Here is a 25,567-nt window from a genome sequence, read left to right as displayed (position 1 = left end):
TACGTGGTAAGGTCTGCAACTTGACAAGCATTTTGTGAGCAGTTTTGTTTCACAGGCATCATCTTTCAGCAACAGTTTCTCAGTCTATTGACTGAGGTTGATAACATTTATATTTGATTTTATGGAGGTTTGGTGCAGGTGATCATACTAGTGAATTTCTTCATTTAAATTTGATGCTCTCCTTCTACAAGGAGTTCCCTGAACTGTGACCACTAAATTCAGGGCAGAGCCAATAGCTCAGGTTTCAGACTTCAGAATGTAAGTAGAGATGCAGAAACCTTAACTGCCTTTTTACTCCATTTCTTAAGTTAACACATCACCATTTTTATTTCTTGGCTTTCTCTCTTCCCCTTCAAACAGAGGATCTGCTTTTAGTAGAAGGAATGTCAATGAAGAATGAAGAGGTTGTTAGTGCTGCACATCTCATTCAAGCAGCTAAACTTGGAAACGCAAAGGCAGAAAGCATTCTCAGAACAGGTAAGAAGGTAGCCAAGAAGGTGGTGACTCCACCACCTCCCTGGGCATCCCATTCCAGCACCTGACCGCCCTCTTGGAGAAGTATTTCCTAACATCCAACCTGAATCTTGCCTGGCAGAACTTGAGGCCATTCCCTCTCATCCTATTGCTAGTTACATGGGAGAAGAGACCAACCCCTACATCACCACAACCTCCCTTCAAGCAGTTGTAGAGAGCAATAAGGTCACCCCTGAGCCTCCTCTTCTCCAGACTGAACAATCCCAGCTCCCTCAGCCACTGTCTGTAAGACTTGTGCTCATAGCTTTGTTGCCCTTCTCTGGACATGCTCCAGGGCCTCAGTGTCTTTCTTGATGTGAGGGGCCCAAAACTGAAAACAGTATTTGAGGTGTGGCCTCACCAGGGCAGAGTAGAGATGGCTGATCACTTTCATGCTCCTGCTGGCTGCACTATTCCTGATAGAAGCCAGGATGCCGTTGGCCCTACATATCTGGTAGCACTGAGAATTTAGAATAATGCTTTGCTATTTTCTTCTGGAGTACAAGTGTGGTAATACGCAGCTTGGTCTTTCACATCTGTATCATTGAGTAATGCACTACTGCACTTTTTTTTTTTCTTCCTTTTAAAGGAGAGATTAATGACAAATTAATAAAGTCTGATAACATAAACTCAAAACTTGTTGCCACCTGGAAGAAAACACTCTTCTGAATACTGAGTTATTTGCTGCTATCAGATCTATTTCAAAAAATTGTGTTTGCGCTGCTTTGAGAATTCCATGTAATTTCTTTTCGCTTTATTTTTTTCAGCTGGTACAGCATTAGGACTTGGAGTTGTGAACATTCTGCACACCATGAACCCCTCTCTTGTGATCCTTTCTGGAGTCCTAGCCAGCCACTATGTTAATGCTGTCAAAGATGTGATACATCGACAGGCTCTGTCATCAGTTAAAACTGTGGATGTGGTGGTCTCAAATCTAGCAGACCCTGCTCTTCTCGGAGCTGCTAGCCTGGTACTGGATTATACTACCCGTAGAATATACTAGGTGCCTGGAAGAATTACAGAAATGAACTATTCAAATTCCTTATGGGTGGAGGGAATACTTTGCCCACAATCTTTCTTTGAGCAGAGCAGCTACAGAATCAGAGTAATGATGTTCTGAATAGTTAGTGACTACTTCAGCATTTCCTAATTGAGGTATTACCTTTTTGTATTTTTTCTAAAATTCATCAAAATTCACAGGAACTGTTGTGCAATTCTATTGATTTTAATCACCTCTGTTGGCAAGCCCAGATGTTGCTTTAAGTGTAGCTGAATTATTTATGAGCATATCTTGATATATGGTAGGGAATAAGTGTATTGTGTCAAATTATAGCAATTACTTGGGGATCCAGTTCTCATTTTTCACCTTTGTGAAATGAGAAGTCTACAATGTGACCAGCTTTTCTATTTACAGGTTTCCACTCACAGAGTAAATATGATACATTCACCAACAGCAGGTGTTAGTTTCTGTAGGTGGAAACAAGGGAAGATGCTTCCACAAAGAAGCTCTATTTAGAAGTGGTTTGTGAAGGACTTGGAGGATACGGTTATTTTATCTCATCGCCTTTAGAGGGCAGAGTCTAAAAATTTTAGAAGCTTTGCATATGAAGGAAAAAGAGCTCAGTCGTCTTCTGAGCTCGCAGACTGCAAGAGCAGTCCAAACAAACTGACAAGTGTAGCAGTGAGCACCCTTGTGTTCTGGCTACAGCCCACAGTAAATAACTTTATTGTTGAGGTTGAATTTCATTCTATTGGGTATTCTCAAGGGACTTAGTCTACCACTTTGTCTCCCAAATTAGCAGAGAGGGGACTTTATTCTTCAGTGGCCAGTTATCTGACAGCCAGTAATGTGGTACATATGAGTATAAAGACTGCCTTTTGAGAAATCTCATTCACTGCAGAGTGATGTAGTGCATCTCTTCAGCAGTGCTGGGGCTGCAGGTGAAGTGCCAGTGATGTCCTGCATTCACCATCAGCTCACAGGATGGAAAATCAAATCCGAGCCTCATCCTCACATTCAAGGTATTCATTAGCCTTGGAGCAACTAACCTTAAAGGCTTGCCTTGTTAAGACATAGTTTATATGACACTGTGGAAGTTTCTCCAGGAAGCATTCAGAGAGAGAGAGAGGGCTTTTCTGGGACCTGGGTAGAGGCCAAAGATCAGAGAGTGTAGTCCTCTTGTACTTTTAAGGAAGGCAGGTTTCTTTAACTGGACCTATTTGATACACAGTTCTGTCATTATTGGTCTGCTTTTTAGCACACTTTCAAGATACTGTAGTACTGACAATTACTTGACACAAGAAGAAACTGAAAAGCAGGACAATATAAGTGGTCAGCTATCCCAGAAAGAAGACAGCTGCCAGAGAAACAATCTTGTATCCTGGCATTTAACAACCTAAACCATCTGCCCCATAGTAAGGATATACTGGCTCTTAACCCTTTGCTAAGTTGCATCAGGCTTTATGTGTTCCTTTAGTGTCTGGATTTAGTTGGTGAGTCCCTGTAACTTCAATCCAGAGCAGTAGCTCCATCAGCAGGTCAAGAAATCTGTTCTGATCTATAGTGACGGCAGCTCAGGGCAGGGGTAACATTTTTGAGGCTCTAACAAAGAGAATACCTATCGTTCGACCTTTCCATCCTCCCAGCATCATGAGGAATGTTTGATTAAAAGTGGGACCAGGTTTTGCTTTCCAGACCTTCCAATGCTGTTTACCTTCTGACATCTCAGATAAAATTTTTCCTTAGCAGCTGGAGGGAGATGGCAGGCAGTGACAAAATATGAAAGATATTTAAACATTTCAAAACATTTGATAAAATAAATCTAAAAAGTCTATTCTCTTTAAGAAAATGGTTATTAAAATGTTTTTGAAGTTGTTGTTGGTTTTTTTTTTCTGGCAACTGGACAAAAACCTGCTGCAAAGGGGCAAGTGGTGCAGAGGTCCTTGGTTTTCCTGAGACATTTGTCAGTTTATAAAATTAAAAAGATGTTCACATTTAAAAGCGTAGTCGTGACTTTTGTTTGCTTTTCTTGTTATTTCTTCCTCCCATGTTCAGAATCCTGTCACACTTCAGACATTTTTGTGAACCAGAAGTTCCATGGACACTGACTCCCCGTTCTGCAGTGCCAGGGGAGAACATCTGCAGTGCCATGCTGTCTGGTTAGTTGATGTTGACCCTGTGCACTCTAAAGCACCCCACTCCTTGAAAGTCATGGGCCCTACTGACAGCAAATCAGCCTTTATATCCATTACTGGGAGGGCAGAAGGGCAATAGCTGGACTTCCTTTTTCCAAGCTATCATCAGCATTTCAGGCTGTAAATAAATGTGAGACTTATACTGCAGTGCCTTCTCATTACTGCACTGGCACCATCTGCTAAAGCCACCTCTTGTAGGAGATGGAAGTCTGGTTTTACTATGTGCCTTGTAAGCGCACGTGGTATCACAACTATGCTGAAGCCTTAAGAAGGTTGCCAAGCATGCCACAGGCAGCCCTCCAAGCAGAATGGCATACAGCACTGAGGAGCACGGGTAGGAGATCCCTTGGGACATGCATTTTTATCATCAGTATGAACATGCACCAGCAGTACCTGAAACTGCATAGTGCCAAGAGGCTGAAAAGTAATTTAAACCGATGCAGGCTTAGTGCTGTACCTTACAATTAATGTCATCATTGCAAGACTTCTGTGAGTCCACGTGCTGCATTGCTCCATCTAGTAGGAAAAACTGCTCTACCCCAGCACTGGCTATGCACAGATGCAGGCAGCCAGGAGCTGGAGCAGTGAGGAGGCCTGCTGGGTTCTGCCAGCTGCCTGCCTGCTAATCTCTGCCAATGCTTTGCAAGTGGCATAGCTACTCAGCACTGCAACAATGTCTGGAATGTCTTTTTAGTCTCCTGAGCAGCAAATGTAGTTATTCAGCATTTTCTGCCTCTGATCTGCTATCCAGAGAGTCAAAATCAACAAATGCCTCAGCCTTCTGGTGGTCCTTCCATTTAAATTGTCAGAAATTGAGATGCACAACCAGTAGAAATAATGTCAATGGTGTACTGCAGAAAAAAAATCATACTGCGCAGTGACAGAGTTCATATTCAGTCACCTGCCTCAGTGAAATCTGATCTCAAATGCAGTGGAGAGTTCACAGGCATTAGCGAGGGGGAAATGCTGGTACAGCCCTCGGGGAAGTCCAAGTAACTTTGGAAAACTGCTCATCAAAGGCACACTAAAACCCTTGCTTTGGCAGCTGAAATGCCCTTGCTAATGTCATGCATTTAGTACAGCTGTGTTTTAGTCTGGCACTCAGCTATGTTTGCTTTGTACTCTGAAAGCAGATGCTTTGCACTCCGGGTATGTAAGTAAGTGTTTTAAAAACAGCTAAAGATGCTCATGAGGTTCTGAAGAAGACACAGAAAGCCAAAGTCCATGGATTAAGCTTGCATGTGTGACTGCAGCATTTTTGGGTTGGTCTGTCAGCTAATTCACACAAAACACAAACTGCGTACTCTGCTCCGTGGAAACAGAATGATGCCCAAAACGCTGACTGTATGGTACACTCCAGTTTGGTGTAAAATCAAACTAAAAGTTTACTCCTTTTTCAGAATGAGCAAGGCAACAAGGACATGGGTAATGGAGCCAATTTTCTGCTACTTTCATAACCCAGGGAAGCTTTTGTGTCCTCCTGGTCCCATAGAGGTATCAGCGGTACTGTAAGCAAACCACAGATCATTACGAAGCTTTAACTTTTAGCTGAAGAGGGTCTTGTTTGAGAGCTCACATTTTTTTTGTTTAAAAAGAGACAGCACCTCCCCACACCGCTCTCGTTTTGCTTTTACAATTAGGCCACCATTGCTACAACTCCTAATTTAAATGGATCATCCCATACCCAGTCACAGCACAAAGGCCCTCATTGACAACCTTTCACAGTGAAGATCAGCTGACTGCACGGCTCTGCGCAGACTACACCCAGTGCCAGCATGCTGCTGCAGCATCACTGCTCTGCAGAGGAACAAGCTTGCCCATGTGACAGGTACCACCAGATGAATCCTCTTTTGTCAACCCCAACAGGCAATCTCTTGTCCCTTCTCAAATACTTGCCAGTAAACTACGCATTGTCCTCTTGACCAGCTGCACAGAAAAAAAAAGTGGTTCATGGCCAATGACAACTTTCACCTATGTTCCTCTGGCTAAGAGCTTCCTCTCACAGGCAGAAAGATGCAGGACAGTATTCAGGCTCCCATCTCTAATGAGCTCATGGCCTTGATGCTGTCCCCCTTCAGCTCTACATATGCTCATTACCATTTCAGGCCAGTATGGTGCTGCCTGCCACCTGACTACAGGCTGAATGAAGCCAGTCATATCCCAGGATGTATTTGGTAGAGTCTGTAGCTTTTCTGAATGCTGCTTAAGGCTTGGTGTGCGTACACCTGGAATTTTGTTTGAAAGATGGGAAGTGTCTGCATTTTTTGAGATTCCATTGATTCTGTTTTCTTTACCAGCCACATTACTGCTATGGAGATAAACAGCAACGGTGGGAAATGGACTGAGTCTGCTCAGCTAGGCTAGACACAGCACAAGAGTGTCACGCCAAGTCGCAGAACAGTGACAGATGCTCACTTCAAAAAGAAATGAGTCAGTGTTCTGAAGCACAGACAAGAAGCTAGATTCACACAGAGGAAGTTAACTATCTTTTTGCTCTGTTGCATAAGGCATAAGCAACAAAAACAATTTTCAGGCAGCCTGAGTACTGCCGAGGCTCCACCTATAACACTGTTCAGTGACAGGCATCCCAGTGCAAGAGAAACTTGGCCACCTTGGTGCAACAAAGGACCACTGAGGTGACGGTTTGGAGCACCTTTCCTACAAAGCTGAGACTGTTAAGCCTGGAGAAGTGGAGGTTCTGGGGGATCTTATCAATGTGTATGAGTAGCTGGAGGGACAGCATAAGGAAGATGGAGTTGGGCTCTCCTCAGAAATGCCCAGTGCCAGGACAAGACACAGTGGGCATAAACTGGCACACAGAAAGCTCCTTCTGAACTCCAGTGAGCTTTAGTCTGCAGCTGGAATCCTCCTCAAACTGAGCTAGGCTTTCAGCTCATGCACAAAAGATTAAGAAATTCTGTAGTAGCTTAGCTAGTGTGTACCAACCAGAGCAAAGCTTGAATCTGATCTGAATGCTGGGTGAGATTGAAGAGCCAAGGAAGAAACATCTCCAAACAAGTTTGTTTCAAGCCACTTTGGGAAAAAGCTGTAATTCAGTTGCTACACAAGCAGCAGTAAAATTTTCCTTCCCTTTGCTTGGCAGCTCAGCTGCAGGCAGCCTCCACAAAAAAAGGGCTCTGCATGTGAAACCAGTGTTGAATATCTATATGGCAGAACAGACAACAAGCAGATGAACGTCAGAGTCTTAACTACTCAATGCCCTTGTATTATTTTTCTAACATAAAACCTATAGCTGGAGTGAGTCTGTCACACAGCAGAAAACTACCCAGACTTGCTTACCTGCAGAAGGTAATGTCCTTGGTTCCATCAGAATTAAGATAAGCTCCTTAACAAGCCTGGTGCTCCAGTTTCCCGAAGCTTCTGTCTTGTGTAACAAATTGGATAAGGAAGCAGTTCTAACTAAAGCTCTCAAGAGCTCTAAGAAAGATTACAGAGAGACAAGCAGGACAGCCTCTGAGAAACCAGAGATACTGCTGGCTAGTCATTCACTAGCACAGTGAAATCTCTAATTAAGAGGAACATTTGATTTAAACACTCCCTGTGAAAAGGGTGCAGGAGAGCTTCTCAATTCATCCAGAGTCAACACATTTTGCAGTTTAACACATCTTTAATATCAGTAACGCTGGAAGTGATTTCTCAGTGCAAATAGCACAGACTACAGTTCAGGAGGTTCTCTCATTTAAAACAAAGACAACATGAGGAAGAACATGCAATGAAACAATGATCAGCTCTAGATACATCATGTTTGGTCCAACAAAAACATAGAAACAATTAATCCAATTACAGCAAACATAGCTTCTCTGAGTAGGGTTAAGATATTGCATTTGTAGTGTTTCCATTGTGCTTTCCTTCAGCGAACCAGCGGAGCCTGCTTGAGTGAGATGAGGACTGAACGCATGCGGGACACATCTTTAGCCTGCTTACTAGACTTGGGATTAAAGTCACAGAGCTGAGCCACACGTTCCCACTCAGTGCCCGGAAAAACGTCTTCTGCATCACTCACAAAGGCTTCTTCAGCTGCCCTGAAAGCAATGCAACGGACCTTGTGTTAATGCCCAACATAAGGCACTCCTTCCCACTTACAGGATGCAGTTCCTTTCAGCATGTTTCATAAGAAATGTGACCTGACAGCTGCTTGTGAACATTATGGCTACTTAAGCTCCCACTGCCCCAGCCCTGGAGATGGAAGTAGGTTGCAGTAGTATGCTGTGCACAAGCAGTGCAAAAGATTGCTGTGTAAAATGTTGGAATACAGGTGTTTGGTTTTAAGAGTAGTCATCGAGTCTTTGCCTACAGGAGTTACCACCCAAACTGCCAGAAGGTAAGGTACCCCTATGTAGACATTTTATTTACAGAAAAATGCCCAAGTCTTAAACATTTAAGCTTCTGCCACTTGATGGCTTGCTTTGGACACTTGCCAACTAGAAATTTGCAGTTCCCCGCAAGCATGTCTTAAAACAAATTCCATTTGAGGATTTAAATAAGTCCTAAGGCCTTCAGGCCATCATAAAACTATCTGGTGATGTTTCCCAATGCTGTACAGAAGCAGCATAAATCAGAAGGAATGCAAGTAATGAATTCCATGCCTGTGGCTGCTGTAGTCTAAAGCACATCTTGGCAGATAGGATGACTCATCTGAAGTCAGCTAGCAGGATAAACAGGTTTCCCCTCTTATCACCCTTAGGATACTCTAAGGAGGCTTTATACAATATGTACAGGTTAGTACCAATGGCTTCCCAGTATCCTTTTGGTGTTTCTGTGCTGCCAACAGCATTGCTTCAATGCATGTCTAACACTCCAGTATCATTTACTGGAACTCTAGGGCCCTGGTAGCTGCCTGAGTAAAAGAGCAGCAAGCATTGAGAGATCAAACCAAATCCATCTACTCCAACAAGCAGTACAGAAAAAGCAGTGAGGATGACTCCCCCATGAGGGTTCAGCACTGTTCACAGGGATGATAAGGTTACAGACACCACTGAAGACAAGGATCACTACAACACTGCTACTTTATGTGACATGACACTTTTAAGGGGCAGTGAAGATTTTTTACTTAACTGTTCTAGGCTGTAGCAAGGATGATTTATGTTTGTGCTTAAAGGTGAAGAGAAGAAAAGAAACGAGAGAAAGTTTAAGTCAGATATAGAAAATGAGAATGAGTTTAATGCAGATGGTCAGCTGGCTCAACATGCACTAGCAGTTCAGCCTACATTCAGGAAGCATGCCGCCAATTTTATTCTGCAGCACTTGCACTGCACATTTGCTACAGGAAAATAAGGATTTTATTGGAAAAAAAAATCTAAGTTAACTCCAGGAGACTTCAGAACAAAGTCAAAGTCAAACACCACCTGTAAATCCATCATTTCACAAGTCTTGTTTAACATCCATCTACAATTAGGTAATGGATTCCACACTTGACCTTCTGTAAAAATGCACTCAGACACACCATGGTTCACCAGTACACCTTCTAAAGGTGTCACCTTAGAATCTGTGACATGGCCATCTTTCAATTCAAGTCTACAAATTAAGGGAAGAAATTAAAATACACAAACAAGCCAATGATCATTGCCACCCTTTTACCCCACAGAAACTAGCATAATTACTGGGGCTTGAAAAATCATGGCTGTCTTCTCACTGATCTGTGAGGCTGGCAATACATCTACACATAAGTGCTCTTTCGCAAGCAGCTAATGCTAGCTTTCTAGTACCACCATCTTGTTTTTTCCATGTTCTCTAATAGCATCCAAAAATCTATAGGAACCTCGTCTACCTTGATTGATGTGATTTCTTTCTCTTGCACTATATGCACACCTCATTTTAATATTTTCTGATTAATTAGGCAAATGGCACAGACCTGAAACACAATGCCTACTACAAAAAATAGTTATACTTTATACATCACTATGGAAGTGATCGGGACTAAATGCAGCACCCACATGAGGCTCCATCTGACAATAACCCATACATGCATCAAAGCATCTTGCTGTATTGGCCTGGAAGGTCAGTAAACTGTGAAGCCCAATGTATTACAGGCTACTGAGCCACTGACTGAGCCATACCATTCCAGTGGTATGTATTCTACATAATTTAAATGTGTTGGATATGATCTTCACAGGAAAATAGCACTTATCACTGCAGATCAGAGTCAGAACAAAAAAAAAAGACTATTATTCTACTTATACTGGCTGAAATATTTTGCAGAAGATACCTTTGGACATTCAGCGCTACTTCTGACCCTCCTCATTACCTAGCTGACTAGCAAACAGAATTAGTAGTTAAGCAACATACACATAACCAATCACGTCAGCGAAGGGTTGTTTGTAGAAAGCTTCATCTGCCACCCTAGGTAGCAAATAGTCCAACAGGCAGGCAAGCAGGCAGGAGAAAAGAGATAAGGATGAGAAGTACAGAACACAACTGAAGGCAGTTTTAAAAAGCAAATTTAACTAGCATCACCTACACTCACTGAAACAGGGAAGCAACTACCACACAGAAGTACCAATTAAGCTGCTGACTCAGAGGGGCGACTTAAATACTATCCCTATATCATAGAAAATTAGGACCACCTAGTCTCGGGCTAGTTCCAGTGTGAGCAGGAGATCACCTCCAGATAGCAGAGACTACTTAAAGTAGAGAGATCTCACCAGGTTGGTGAGAATGATGAACACTCCTTCAGATGAACACTTGACTTTTCTGACAGCAGCTCTTTTTCAATTGACCTTTCTCCCAAATGCACACCCTGATCTCAAATGACTGGCCAAGATAAAGCTAAAGGGGTAATGAGCTCTTGCCACTGCCTCTAACAGCAGCTATGCTGTTTTCAGCCCAACAGAAAGAACGCATCTGAGGGAAATCTACAGTTCTGCAGGAAGTATAAAGTCTCCTTTTGTCATTCAGTAAGTAAAGTCTACCTAAGGCTACTTACGATAAACCTGCTATTCCCTTAGATAGGAAAAATGGCATTTCAAAAATCATTTCAACTTGAAGTCAATGGATTCCCAAAGTTTAAAGCAGCCCCAGTGATTACCTGAAGAAAATGACACTGGCAGCCTTAGGTCAGAAGTGAAGACCTAAGCATTAAGTCACCACTATCATATTTACCTATACATAGCCAGAAGTCAAAGTTCTGCAGGGAGCTTCTAAGGAAATGTAAGAATTTACTAGATTGTGCCTAGGTCACTTGTTTCTGCTCCACAGCCCATTGAGCCAATTCAAGCATGACATTGAATGAGTTAAATAGTCAGTGTTTCATTCTTCACTCACAGAACTCTGCTTATTCCTCATAAGCTTCCACAAGAAGCAGCCAAAGGTTTTAACATACCTAACAAAATAATCTGTATCAGAATAGCTAGGAGACCACTTCCAAGTTTCTGAGAGGTGGTAAGTAAGGCCACTAGCTGCAAGGTAATTAGTCACTGAAGAGCTGCGCAGCTAGGTACATACAGAGAAGTGAGCAGACTGATCAGCTCTGTCCAAATACAAACTTTGTCTTAAGGAAGCTTCTGGAGTGGTTCATTATTTTAAGTGTTCTCACTTGGACATTTAAGCTAACCTCTAAAGAAACTCAGAGTGGTCTACAACAGGAGACTCATCTTCTTAATTGGATAGGTTATTTAAGTGGGCTGAAGGACTAGTGCCTTCGGAAACAGTAGACATTCTACCCTTCTCTCCTTCGTCTATTCACAGCCAGCAATATAGCTCTTCAGATGGCTGGAGAAATCTTACCTGTTGCTAGCTTTTGTTTTCTGGAGCTTTTCATCTTGTCTGGCATACCACTCCTCCAACTCCTTTATTGCTTTCTCCTTCCATTCTGCTTCCTGTTTTCTTGAGTTTGCATCTAAGGATTCAAGAATTGATTTGTCAGTCATGTTTCTTCCAGTTGTATTTCATTACCATTTCAACTGATAGTTCAGGGTGTACTCTAGTGCAAATTATTACTTAGTCCACTCAAATATGGTTCACAAGGTTCCCTGATTTAGGCCATGAGAACTCTAATGCCCTCAACATTCAGAAGATTAGCTAAACAGAATGTCCCTGTACAGCACTGAGACAGTCTAGTTCAGTTTAGTCTAAGCATGTGTAGACTAATCATAATTCAATAAGTCTGCTAGCCTGCAAACCATTCAAAAAAAAAAAACTGTCACCTTGCTATGGCTGCTCTAGAATAAAGCTCAGTAAACTCTCTACATTAGACAAATTAAGGGAATGCGATACTCAGTTTGCCTTTACACCCAATTCGCAGTTCAGGATGAGCCCATCTGTTATAACTAGCAAAAAAGAGGAACAACAGGCTCAGCTCTGCCTGGAATCATACGTTCAGAAGGCTGTCCTGACAGTCTCAAAAGAAACGCCTCCTCCTTAGTGAAACTGGAAAGCACACCACCTTAGAGGATTTTAGAAGCTGTCCACAGGTAGATGCAGCTACTTTTGGTAGCTGAATTTAATTACTACTTGGTTATTTGATTTCACTATTAGATCAGTATCTACATGACAAGTGGCCACAACAATTTTAAAATGAGCTATCTCCTCCCTTGGAGAAAAGTGCTGACAGTTGTATCTACTCATCCTTTTCTGCTGATAAAAGCTGTTCATTTTCTGTTACAGAACAGAGGAACTGACTGGTAAGTTAAGCACAGGCCACTTCGGTAGTCTTGGAAAACAGTTCAGAGAACCACTTGCTAGCTAACTCCTACACCAACATTAAAAGTTTGCTTACTGGAAGTCTTATCCTCTGAGCTTGCTGCTAAGCAGCAAGTTAAACTCCAAAGAGCTAGAAACCCCTGCTTGAAAAGCTCTGCTGCTTAAGAAACTGCCACTTCTGAGTTTCAACCAAGAATACTACTACAAACTCTCCTCACCAAGCTGCTCAAGGCGCTCCTTTTGCTCCTCTCTCCACTTACGAATACTCTCTGGTTCTGATTGCAGTCGATCTACTTGTGATATCGCAGCATAGCAGTCTGTTGGACCATTGCTTTCCTTGGGGAGAAGTAATAGTAATGTCATTTATACATTAAAACTGTACATTTCAGATAACTACCTGCAAGCTACATATAAGTAGACATTTGAACTGAACGTATGATATTCTTTTGATGCTATACCACATTCCTACCACATGATTAAAAATCTCTTGCTATAAAGGGCAGCACAATTGATGTAAACTAATATGGATTTGCCTCTAGCAACTGGGGAATCGAACAAATTCAAGCTGACTGGGAATTCAAACTGTGCCAGAGGTCTATGACCAAAGACAGTAGAAGACTGTTCCTAAAATCTCAGCTGTAGGCCTACAACCCCCCCAGCTCATTTCACATTAAATATCTGCAACAAAAGTATATTTTTGGAGGGTTTTTTTTTTGTGCGCAGGAGATTGAAGTGTTCTCTGTAATTTGCATTTGTCTGCTTCAGAGAAATTCGCAAGCCTCAAAGGAAGTTGGCCTCTAATATCAGTTGGAGGCATTATAGAATTGGGACTGCTATAAGCTGCTTAGAACACAAGATGCATTGTTGTTGTTGCTATTGTTTTTTTTGCTTAAATTTTAAAAGGTAGGCTAGCACTTGCAGTTTATCATACAACAGTTCAAAGACTTGCAGTGCATAGGATTATCAATACATTAGACTTTCAAAAATAAGTGCATTGACACAGAGCATACTCCAAGTCCAACTCTTTCCACTGGTTCACTATGCCCTTAATAGCTTAAATATCTCATCAAGTGGAAGCTCTACCAAACAAAGCAGTTGATTAGAATCATAAACAATCAAGGTATTTCATCTGCCTTTCATTGTACAATGAGACACAGAACCAATAACAAGCAGTTTTCCCAAGAACCTCACAGCAACGGTGAGAATATAAAAGTGGTAGCAGTGAAAGCAGTTTGTCTCCATCCATCTCAGTGTTCACTTATGTCTATGGAAAAGTAGCTTATATGCTGTTCCCTTTTAAGTATTTATCTAAACAGGACTATCCAAAGAATTCTCTCAATAATCACCAGTGCTTTAGCCAAACTGGTATTAAATTCAGCAATACCACAACAATTGTGCCAGCATGCTCTCTTTCTCCCTGACACAGACAAAACATTGTCTGTAATATAAAAAACATGCTTTCATAATGTGAAGGAGCCATTTGCCAGCAATATAATATCATGCAGCTTTACATCACTAAGAAATATATATTTTCAGTCAATTTGTTCCTTGCAAGACCAATTTTGACAAGACAACATGAGTTATCCTTAAGGAGTGAGCAACTTGACTCTGAAGTAGGTAGTCAGAACATGCTCCATTCGGTTTATTAGCCAGTATCAAGTAAATGTTAAGTCATATTACAGAGCCTGTCAACCTGCTCACAGTGGTCACATCCCATTCAACCATAATTCAAAATAGATTGCTGCCTTAAGATGCCCTCAAGCTCAGATGAGGAGCATACCACGAGCATTAGCAGCTTTATGAGGTCATGAGACAGGAGACAAGCACATTAGCGAAGCAATGGCAAGTGCAAGTCTAGATTGAAGTAAGTTCTCACAGTAGAACAGCACATTCTAAGCACAGATTACTTCTATCTTACCTGATAGACAACTCCATTCATCACTCCATCAACAGCACCTGTAAAGAAATAACTGTAGTTTAACCATTTGAGAAAAACAATACAATTGTATTTACTGAATAGTTACTTGCCTGGAAACCTTTAGTACAGCATCCAGTATGGGGGTTACATAAGCGATTGTTACTCAATACCCCATAGAGTCAATTCCTTATCTCTGCACTTTTCTTCCTTTTCCAGGACACAAGAGAGTGAGTGAGTCACTATTCTTCAGAACTAAAGCCGGTTCTTCACTATGAGGTCTTGCTATGGGCTACTCAAAAAGCAGAGCTGATATTGCTGAGAAGCTGCTATGGGGAATGTCCTGGAGTTTCTCCCATTTTCTCATCCCTGTCTTAGAAAATGAATACTAGACAACTGTTCAGAAGTTAAACGTGACTTACTCCTTTCACACTACCTGCAAGACTAACAATCGGGTAGGGCAACACTTTCTAAATCTTATTTGTTACTTCCTAACTCGTAGCAATTCCAAAAATTATATTAACATTCCCACCAAAAATCTTCTTTCATGTTTCTCCTGCAATGACATCTTTGATAGCTGTCTACTTCTGTAGCTGCATTATTCCTTCTGAAACAACACTGGCAATAGAGCCTCTGGAACAAGATCAGCTGGAATACTTGCCACAGAAGCTTAGAATCTATTATCAGAAGACAGACCTGGGAACATCCATCAACTGTGAAACAAGAATTTGAGTTTGTGAAACAATTTAAGTCTCCAGAATATGCAGAAGGCAGTAAGATTTTCAGGAACCAATTTCTGGAACAGTAGTGTGTACCATCTCCCTGTGCAATATATTAAGTTACTAACAACTTTGCCTCATCCATAATGTTACCTTGGATAAGCCCATCACAAGTGTTTCTGTCACATTAATACACTCTACATTGAAAATCGAGATTGTACCAAAGTCAAACAGTAGACAGAAACTCAAGCATTTCACATTAGCTTTCTAAATAAGGTCATTAACTCACCTGGAGCAGACTACCATGCTGCTGCATGCTCTATCTGTTACAAGCTCTTCTTGCACCTTTACCAGTAAACGAAGTATTACTAAGCCCCTGTCTCTGACTCCTGAACAGCAATAATTTACAGCACTTGCAAAAGTATGTAAAGTCCATAGTCAAAACATGGTAACATTGAATGGATACTAGCCTCCAAGAGCACAGTTGTTTAAGTTATTAGCTTCAGAAGGAGAAAGACAATTGAAGTTAATAAACATTAGTTTTACCAGTTAAAGGACCCTAATATTTTAGAACTAGACTCCTATATCTCAAGAGCAATAGCTACTTTGTTTGCTACTTGCTACAAGTTGCAGGAGCCAAAAAGAATTGGCTTGAGAGACATCTGTCTCCTCCACAGCAGCTATCCTGCACATTATTTAACATCAAGCTGCACGTTTCCTCAAAGCAAATGCACAGAGATCACTGAGCACATACCGATTCAAGTAGTTACAGCCACAACTAACAATTCTCATTAGATTTAGGAAAACTAAAGCCCACAAAGGAAACCTGCCTACACTTCATGCTACAAAAGGATGCTGCAGCTGTTCACATTTTTAGACTCTGCTGGAATTACAGCTAAGCCAGGGTCTGTAACTTGTATTGACAAAAAACCACCTGAACAAGTCAGCTGCCTATAATGCCTACCTGGGAAGAGCTAAGAGCAACCTGCACCATCAGACAGAACCTAGTTGGAGAGAGAATCCAAAAAAAGGTTAGTCTTGAAATAAATGTAGTTCTCATCTCCAGAGGGAAGGCAGTTGTTCCATGGGACATACTTGGAAGCACTGACTGACCAGCTAGGCAAGGGGGATCACATCTTTAATATTTTTCTTGTCATAATACAAAGAGAAAACTTTCATTAAAGTCTTCAGCATTCAGGCTGGTAGTCTGCAGAGGTGAAAGGAACAACATTCCTGCAGAGATGAAAAACAGATGTGTTTGTCTTAGGACTACTTTCCTTCTGCTCAGACATTAATTGGTACAGCAGAAAGTATGGTTAGAGGGTACACAAGTCACAGGCATTAAAAACACTACAGCTTTCTATCTGTTTTAAGCTTCCTAGAACTTGTGATTACAATGCTGGGTCAGCATGCTGACAATGCACACTGCCCGCTGAAAATAAAATAGAACAGTATTGTTGTGCTATCATGTGCCAACACAAGTACACTAACTGGAACAGAATCAACAGTCAAATATCCTCTCTTCAGCTCCCCAGTCTCAGTGTTTGTGTAACTCAGTATGAAATCTAGAAAAAAAACCCGTTTGCCAGCCTTTGTCTCAGTAAGCAAAGCAATCTGTGTATCAGATTTCCTTGTTCACAGAAGGATGTCATTTAGTACACAACTTTCCCCAGAAAAATATTTTCAGCAGTTATGAACAATGACAGTCCTCTACTGGCTTCTGAGTCCATCCATGCCTAACACACACCTTAAAGCTCCTGAAGTTAACACCATGCTTTTTGAAAAAAGTTAGGAACATCCCATACTCCTTGGTGCTTCCTTCTGAACTTCAGATAAAGCCCAGAAAATATCCAAGTATCCACAGTTCCAGAACATGCTGGCGATCGAATAACAAACTGCTAGAGTTCCACCCAGACAACTTTTAAAGTCTGAGCCTGTGAGGAAAGCAGAAGCTGTATCAGCTGTCTGCATACACAGGAGGGAAACAACAGTTGAGCTTGCCAGAAACAGACAGCTGGAATCAGTGTCCTCCAAATGTACAATAGCTAACGAGAGAAATGGACGAGTATCTTGAAGATAAGCACAGTTTTTTTCAAGTCAGGAAAAAAGGGAGGAAAAAAAAAGGAAGCTTATGAAGCTTACGCAACTTCAGGAACAGGGAAGATCAAGCAGACAGCACTGGACTTGGAATAATATTCATCCATAAGCAGTTGTTCTCCTGGTAGTACTGCACATGCAAAAAACTGCAGACTGGTTCCAAGACCAAAGCAAGGCTTTGGCCAAGGGCTTACTTCAGAGTTTACACAATCCTCATTTAAAGCTAGCTTTGTACTGAATTTCAACAACTGGGCTGTCAGAGGCTTTCTGAAGTGAAGATCAACCACTTTTAAAAGTGATCCAAAGAAATTGATGAAGTGAAGTTTTGTTACAGTTAAGGAAAGTATTCTTTATTGGCAATGCTGGGGTAGCATCGGGTACCTCTCCAAGAATGCTCCACCAGTTCATCATTCGTGAATAGGTTATATTTTCACACGTATTACATACTCATTACGTTCCCAAATTCATTACCCTATCCACTCCCAATGACTGACTAACAGGCACAGCCTTATTTGTCGACCTTTGACATCATCTAGAGTCCTTCTGGCATCCTGATGGTCTGGTATCTGTCCCTGGGAGTTGTTTACTTCCAACACCCCTTTTGTCGGGAAGATTGCAGTGGAATGCAAGGACAGTTGGAGAAGTGTCTGTACACAGAGATAAGGAAGAAAAAGGGGAACATCTCGATGTTGTCACATTTTAGGCGTTCTACTGTTGTTTCTTCTGCCTTGTTAAAGCAGAACAGTCTTACAACATCTTCCCATCTACAATGCTACATCCCACTTATCCACAACATCTAAAGACTACTGTGGTGTTGTAAGCATTAACAGAATATTTCCTGTAATTACTTCTTCAAATCAAATGCAATGCCTTGCTTTAAGACCACACAGCTATGCAGCACAAAACAGTTTCAGCCTTGTTCACTAGCCTCTATGAAGATTTACTCTCAACACAACAGATGACGGCTATCAGAAGAACCAGACAGAGGACCATGAAGAGTAACACTTCTAACTCAAGCCCAGACATTTTGTACTTCATGGATTAATTCCTTCTGATGTCTTCCTATCACGTAGGCTTTAGACAATATCCTCCATGCAAGAGAAATTAACTTCAGTACGACTACATATAAAATTGTGCTTTTATGAGCTACTTTTAGCATCCCTTTTAGATATTGAGTATTCTCTTCACTGCTTATCTTACAAAAAGCAGTAGTTTGAGGGTTTTGTTTCCTAATTCTTTTAAGATAACTTCTTGCATCACTGAGGAAGAAACAGGTTTTCCAGCCTAAGCCTCATTCCTATGAATGTGGGTAAAAAAAATAAATAAAAACAGGCCAGGAGAAAGGCTTCTCTCCTCATTAATCTCAGTCTGTTGTCATAAAACACAATTCTCATTTTCAATACAACCAGCAGAGGAAAGTGTGGTCTAGTATCTGCAATAATGCTGTACCACAACATCTTCTGCAACTTTCCAACAGGCACAGCATTCCCTTGTAAATGGCAAAATACGTGTGTACTTGTTTTTACCACGAGCCTCATACTAATACACTATCACAATTTATTTTTTTAATCAAACCTTTTTCAGTGCTACCTTACAGAGCACTTTGAAACCTTCAACAGTTTAGGAAAAACAACAGCCACTGACAAGTAACTTATTCTGCCTGTGATGCTAACTAGAGTCAGAAGGAAACAATTCTTTCTCAAAGGTATTTTCAAAAAAAATTGATATTCAATCCTTGAGAGATTTAAGTTCTTTACCTACTAGAGAGGCTCACGTGCCTCTTTTTAAAAGATGGAGATGCATCATTCACTGAAGTTCATGAAAAGACTGTAAAACTGACGTAAAGAATGTGAAACTGAAGTCAGTGTTTGAGCCTAGACATCCTACATTAAACTTGAGTAGTATTTTCATGATTGTTAACACAAAACTGCTTGCCACTGAATACTGTTCTCAGTAAGCCACCAACAAGCTGTTACGGGACTTTTACATTGACACACAGATTCTGGAAGCTAGATACTTCAACCCAAACACATTCACTCCTGTTCAGTGGATACAGCAAATGAATTGCTACAACCATTCTCTTACTGAGAAGGGGATCCCACAAGAGATCAGGAAACTAATAGCCAGACAACTGCTCTATATCGCTTTTTTTTTACACAGCATTTCTTGTCTTCTGAGATTATGCTTCATGTTTCAAGTGAAAACAAGACTAGTTTTCATAAGCCCAGTAATGGCTATGTACATATAAATCGTCTAATGGGCAAGGCCACTATTCCAGCCCTGACAGTGGCAATATGAAGTGATGCTCAGTGAGACCATGTGAGCTTGGCAACATTATGCTGTTTCCTCCAAACACAGGGAGTACCCATCATTGCTACAATAACAGGAATACAGTTTTGATTACTATAACTATGTTTCCATTAGCCTAAGTACATGAAGTTCAACACTGACCTTGAGTTTAACAACTTTTTAAATAGACTTAGTTTAAACAGTTTGTTGTGTGAGACATCATGTTTCTTAGAAGCATATTTAAGGAAGCTGGAGACTCTCATAACATTTTAAGTTAAAATCTTCACACTCTTGTGTGAGACATCATGTTTCTTAGAAGCATATTTAAGGAAGCTGGAGACTCTCATAACATTTTAAGTTAAAATCTTCACACTCTAGTAGAGAATTGCCTCAGTTACAACTCTTGTCCAGCACTGAGAAAGAAAAGAAAAAAAACTCATCCAGCAGATCCATAAACCAGGAGTTCAAGAAAGTTATGTTTCAAAAAAGTAAATAAAAAAAGTAAATACACAAATCCATGACCACAGAGCTTTAAAGGTTTACTTAAATATATTTTTTTAAGGATTTATATAAATAAATTCAAGAAAAATTTGTATTCACCAAAACAGTTCAATAAACTAAGGGCTAGTGCTGTCAGATGTTTGCTAGGGTGTTAACTGAACCATAAGAAGTCTTATAGAGAAATGGCAACAGAAGTTACAAATACACCTGTCACCTGAACTAGCACATTTTGCATTATTGCATTACTGCAAATTGCATCTTTTATTTTTCCTAATAGGGAATATAAGCTACAAACAAAAATAGTCAACAAATGGACGTGGTATTAACAAGGTGACCACCAGCACTCCAAAAAGATGATCAGCTACACCTGTACAACAGGCCAGAGCATCAATGAAATCCAAATTCATACCAAAAAGCAAAATGACATATAGACCACACCTAGACTTCACAGATCCTTAGATCAAGTTATTATATCCGCTACTTTATGGCTCTCTTTCTACAGGAAGTCCTCGAGTAACAGTTTTGCAAAGGAACTAAAAAATTTCTTCAATTACAGCTGAACTACTTTTCCATTTCTACCCAACCTGGAAGCATTTAACAAGCTGGCAAGGAATCACACTGCAAGAGCCAGACTGCACGCACAGAAAACACGAGTCCAGTTGGTTCCAGCACCCTGTGAGACACGAACATCCAACAACTTTCTTCTCTGCCATATAAAGCATAATGTTTCAAAGAGCAACGTCTGAGGCTTCTGACAGAGGGGACTCATACAGTCTGTTTCTGTCTTATAAAATATGCAAGTCATATTACACCTGCTATTGGAACAAGACGGTGTTCTAATGATTACCTTCATATTTAGTGCTGGAGGACGTCACTTCATTTGACAAAGACATCTGCATGGAAATATGCAGTCTGTATAGCCAACCCTTTATGAATGAGCCTTCATGAGTTTTTAAGGGCTGCAGTACCCCTAGGTTAGCACTGGATACAGCAGGTCTCTATTACTCAGCTCACTTAACTGTGCTTTGTTCCAAGGGATACTATGAAACATCAGCCTCATAAACACCAGTTATTTCAGTAACAGTGTTTCACGTTGAAAACTTAATTCTGAAGATGCTTCAATAGTGAACCGGTGAGCAAAGTAACTCAGCTCAGACTGGAGAGGCTGGCTGCCAGTTCGGGAAGCAATAAAGGAATCGCTCTCGAGATCAGAACACACTCCCCTGTGCACAGAGATGAACACGAAGCACGTCTTGCAGCAACAAAGAAATAGCGTTTCACCACAGGGTTCAGTACGGTCACAGCTCCTTCTCACTTACAATTCAGATTAAGTCTTTAAGGCTTAAGAGGCTCAGGACCGCTTCAGCTGCAGTTACACTAACGGAGAGCCCCCTCACCCTGACGCCCAGAATACATAACCGCGCTCTCTGAGCACAACATCCCGTTCTGCAGCGTCAATTTTCTCACCTTCGGTACAAAGGTTACAGAGGCACAACAGTCAGAGGCTGAGTAAAAATTAAACATTAGCCCAGCAGCTCACAGACGCGAATGCGGACCGCCGCTTCCGAGCAGACCTACCGCCCTACCCGCGGTACCCCGCTCCGGGAGCACTGGAGCAGCGGAGCGGGCTGCGAGCCGGGCGGCTCCGCCGGAAAGCAGCAGGCAGCCAGCCGGCCCGCCCGGGCCCGGAACGGCGCGAACCAGGGGCCGCCGAGGACAGGGGAGAGGGAGGCCGCGCGCCGTACCAGAGTCGAAGCCGTCCGCTGCCTGCAGTGCCTCCGGCACGTCGCCGCTCTCCAGGATGCCGTATCCCTCGTCATTCTCGATGCCCGCGATCTCGTTCTCCTGCTGCGCCAGGAAGGCAGCGGCAGGGTCTTCCTCGGCGCCGTCCGTCGCCCCGTTACCGGCGGTGGCCGGCGGCTGCTGCGCGCCAAAGAACTCCAGGTTAGCCATGGGGACGAGCGGCAGCGGCGCTAGGCGGGCACGGGCGACAGCAGGTTCCGGACCTGCGCCTCCACACAGAAATCGGCGCGGAAGTGGGGGACCCTCCGCCCAGGCCAATGGGAGACGAGCAGCGCTGGGAGGCAAAGCCAATCAGAGAGCGGCGAAGGCGGGGCTAACGGAATCCTCCGCGCGCCTCAGTGGGCTCGGGCCAATCAGCCCCAAGAGCGTGGTGAGGAGCCGAGAGAGAGGGGAGCGGAAAGGGGACGTGGGGTCGGGAACGCGCAGGCTCGGCTGTGGGAGCGCGGGAGGCTCCCGCCTGGCCGATAACGGTCGCGTGACTTCGTCAGTACGGGGTTGCATCACTGTGGTCGCTTCCGTGTCCTAGTGTCGCTGAACAGTACTATACTTCGGGATCGACGGGAGCCGCAGGGGTCATAGAATCACAGAATCTTTTATGTTGGAAAAGAGCTCTGAGGAGTCCAAGTGTTAACCAAGCACAGCCAAGCCTGCCACTAGACCACAGAACTTTTAAGGCTGGAAAAGACCTCTAAGATCACAGAGTCCAACCGTCAGCCCATCCCCACCACATCCACTGACCGCATCCCTCAGTGCCACATCCATCTAGTCCTTGAACACCTCCAAAGGCAGTGATGCCACCACCTCCATGAGCAGCCTGTGCCACTGCTTCACCGCTCTTTCTGAGAAGACGTTTTTCCCATATCCAACCTGAACCTCTCTTCATGCAACTTGAGGCCATTCCCTCATATGCTATCACTGTGACCTGGGAGAAGAGGCCAGCTCCCACTTCTCCACAACCTCCTTTCATGGAGTTGGAGAGAGCAATAAAGACTCCCACGAGCCTCCTCCAGGGTCATCCAGACCAGCTCCTGGTTCGCAATCCAGCTCACAGGGCCACCTGAAATCCAAACCCTATGTCTGAGAGTGTTGTCCAAGCACTTCTCAAAAGCCAGCGGGTGCCATGACAGTGCCCAGGGGAAGTGTCTTGGTGTCAGTCCCCTGCCTGCGCATGGGCCAGGTGCTGCAGAAGGAGCCAGTGGAACCATCCATGTGTGGTGCTGTGGAGTTGTGTGTTTTCTCTCTGATAGCTGAAAGCTTAACCTATGCATACCATGTGTTAGGTGTCTTGGTTGGAAAGGTCTACTTTTGGACAGTAATCCTGTCTAAATCGCACAGATTTTCTACCACGTTCTGTGGCAAGGCCTCTACCTCCACTTAGGTGCTGCCTGTAGGTCAGTGTGTGTCACAGTACATTAGAGATAAGCCACCCAGGCCTACCCTGTAGTCCAATTCCAACATGGTTCTGGAGATGGCCAAATACAGAGAAAAGCATCCCTGAAAGTCAGTTTTTACCTACATAAATTAGATAAGGTGAGGCAAACTGCATGCTGAGGTATGTTTTGTCCTGCTGTCATTTACATTTTGCTAGGAAGGTGGTAGAAACTGATCCCACGTGACTCCCTGCACCTTGCTGAGTCAGTTAAAACATGCCTGGTTTCTCCAGTGAAAACTCAGAATCTAGCATGGCAGTAAGCTGAACTTCTCTCAGTTTTCTCTCCTAGGAAGAACAGAACTATGTCATTTATTTTAATGAATCTCCAGCAGCCACAGAAAGTGAAGGAGTAAAGAATAACAGCAGTAAGTACGTCCTTCATTCATAACAGAAGACTGTAAAAATGAAAATGAAACTCCCCTATGAAGCGCATGTCATGCTCACACTGAAATTTACTGGACTGGTCACTTAATTTCTCCCCAAAGCACACTCCCATGTACTTTTTAATCACTCTGCTTCCCTTTTACACAAGAACAGAAAAAGGTAGAATAGTGTTATTGTTCCCCTTCAAGTGTTTGAGTGAATTTCAGATACAAACTTTGCAACTTAATTCCAGCTGCTCAAGGAACTGCTGAGTGGGATCCCCTGGGAAACTGTCCTTAAGGGCATGGGTACAGAACAGAGCTGGCAGCTATTTAAGGACACCCTTCTGAGAGTGCAACAGCTCTCCATCCCCCAGCAGAAAAAGTCAAGCAGAGAAGGTAGGCAACCGCTGTGGCTGTGCAAAGACCTGCAGCTTAAACTGAGGGAAAAGAGGGAAATGTACAGGAAGTGGAAGCAGGGTTGTGTAGCCTTGGGAGGAATACAGGGCTGTTGTCCGTGTGTGTACAGATAGGATTAGGAAAGCCAAGGTGCAGTTCAGGAGCTGAACTTGGCAAGGGATGTGAAAGATAACAGGAAAGGGTTCTACAGATACATAGGCAGGAGGAGACAGATCAAGGAGAGTGTTCCCCCTCTGATAAATGAGGATGGAGAGCTGGCTTCCTCTGACATAGAAAAAGCTGAGGTACTCATGAGTGCTTTGGCTCAGTCTTCATGGGTGGTCAGACTTCCCATGTCTGCCAGGACCACAGGCCTCTAGGTGAGGGTGTGGGGGGTGATTTCTGTCCCACTGTAACAGCGGAACAAGTCTGAGGCCCCCTCATGAAACTGAATGCGTATAGGTCCATGGGGCCAGGTGATATCCACCCTACGGTTCTGAGAGAGATGGCTGATGTAGCTGTCGAGCCGCTCTCCATCATATTTGAATAATCATGGCTGTGTGGTGAAGTCCCTAGGGACTGGAAAAAGGGAAATGTTACTCCCACTTTTAAGAAAGGGAGGAAGGAGGATCTGGGGAACTACAGGCTGGTGAGCATCACCTCTGGGCCTGTAAAGATCATGGAGGAAACCCCCCTGGAAGCTTTGTTAAGGCACATACAAGATAAAGAGGTGATTTGAGACAGCCAGCATGGCTTCACCAAGGGCAGGTCTTGCCTGACCAATCTGGGGGCCTTCTATGATGGGGTGATGGCATCGGTGGATGGAGGAAGGGCGGTGAATGTCATCTTCCTGGACTTGTGTAAGGCCTTTGGCATGGTCCCTCACCACATCCTTCTCTCTAAATTGGACAGGTGTGCATCTGAAGGATGGGCTGTTCCATGGATTAAGAATTGGTTGACTGGACGCAGCCGAAGTGTTGTGATCAGTGGTTCTGTGTCAGGATGGAGACTGGACACAAGCGGTGTCCCTCAGGGGTCGCTCTTGGGACCGGTGCTCTTCAACATCTTCATCAATGACACAGACGATGGCATTGAGTACACCCTCAGCAAGTTTGCGGATGACACCAAGCTGAGCAGCGCAGTCGATACGTTGGAAGGAAGGGAAGCCATCCAGAGGGACCTGGACAGGCCGGAGAAGTTGGCCCACGAAAATCTCATGAGTCTAAAAAGGCCAAGTACAAGGTGTTGCACTTGGGCCAGGGCAGTCCCAGGTGTTTTTACAGACTGGGGGAAGATCTCCTCAAGAGCAGCCCTGCAGAGAAGGACTTGGGGGTCCTGGTGGACGAGAAGCTGGATGTGAGCCGGCAGTGTGCACTTGCAGCCCAGAAGGCCAACTGTCTTCCGGGGTGTATTAAAAAAGGGGGTGGCCAGCAGGGAGAGGGAGATGATTGTGCCCCTCTACTCAGCTCTTGTGAGGCCCCATTTGGAGTACTGCGTCCAGGCCTGGGTACCCAGTACAGGAAGGGCGTGGAGCTCTTGGAGTGGGTCCAGAGTAGGGCCACTAAGATGATCAGAGGGCTGGAGCACCTCTCCTGTGAGGAAAGGTTGAGGGAACTGAGCTTGTTTAGTTTGGAGAAGAGAAGGCTCTGGGGAGACCTCACTGTGGCCTTCTAGTACTTGAGGG

The 25,567-nt window shown here is 43.3% G+C and overlaps 2 protein-coding genes across 21 annotated transcripts in view; one reads left to right on the top strand and one right to left on the bottom strand.

Annotated features, from left to right (window-relative positions):
• GNE (glucosamine (UDP-N-acetyl)-2-epimerase/N-acetylmannosamine kinase) overlaps window positions 1-3,514 on the top strand; it is a 37,247-nt gene extending 33,733 nt beyond the window's left edge. For all 18 annotated transcript variants that reach the window (XM_015280423.4, NM_001031432.3, XM_040655558.2 and 15 more), the window contains 2 exons: window positions 361-477; window positions 1,281-3,514. In XM_015280423.4, the coding sequence (XP_015135909.1) occupies window positions 361-477; window positions 1,281-1,516 (353 nt within the window). In that variant the 3' untranslated portion in view covers window positions 1,517-3,514. The remainder of the gene's footprint in view (window positions 1-360; window positions 478-1,280) is intronic.
• A 3,802-nt stretch (window positions 3,515-7,316) lies between these two features.
• Window positions 7,317-21,882, bottom strand: CLTA (clathrin light chain A). 3 transcript variants are annotated; one of them, XM_015280417.4, is made up of 7 exons: window positions 21,633-21,882; window positions 14,285-14,322; window positions 12,585-12,702; window positions 11,452-11,563; window positions 10,015-10,068; window positions 8,785-8,820; window positions 7,317-7,751 (listed from the first exon to the last, which is right to left on the bottom strand). In XM_015280417.4, the coding sequence occupies exons 1-7, from the start codon at window positions 21,838-21,840 to the stop codon at window positions 7,580-7,582; spliced, it is 738 nt and encodes a 245-aa protein (XP_015135903.1). In that variant the 5' UTR covers window positions 21,841-21,882; the 3' UTR covers window positions 7,317-7,579. The 3 variants fall into 3 exon arrangements, with proteins under 3 accessions (XP_015135903.1, XP_015135904.1, NP_001034402.1); XM_015280418.4 differs by lacking the exon at window positions 8,785-8,820; NM_001039313.2 differs by lacking the exons at window positions 8,785-8,820; window positions 10,015-10,068.
• Window positions 21,883-25,567: the final 3,685 nt, after the last annotated feature.

The sequence above is a fragment of the Gallus gallus genome, chromosome Z (assembly GCF_016699485.2).
Source record: "Gallus gallus isolate bGalGal1 chromosome Z, bGalGal1.mat.broiler.GRCg7b, whole genome shotgun sequence".
NCBI classification, from domain to species: Eukaryota; Metazoa; Chordata; class Aves; order Galliformes; family Phasianidae; genus Gallus; species Gallus gallus.
Note: the sequence above shows the minus strand (reverse complement) of the source record. Positions and strands in the feature narration are given on the sequence as shown.

Excerpts from the sequence above, each read along its gene's own strand:
- CLTA (XM_015280417.4), bottom strand. The coding sequence starts at position 21,840 with ATGGCTAACCTGGAGTTCTTTGGCGCGCAGCAGCCGCCGGCCACCGCC. Across the intron at positions 14,323-21,632 it reads AGCGGACGGCTTCGACTCTG|GTGCTGTTGATGGAGTGATG; the intron begins GTACGGCGCGCG and ends ATTTCTTTACAG. Across the intron at positions 10,069-11,451 it reads AAAACAAAAGCTAGCAACAG|GGTGGCAGATGAAGCTTTCT; the intron begins GTAAGATTTCTC and ends TTTGCTACCTAG.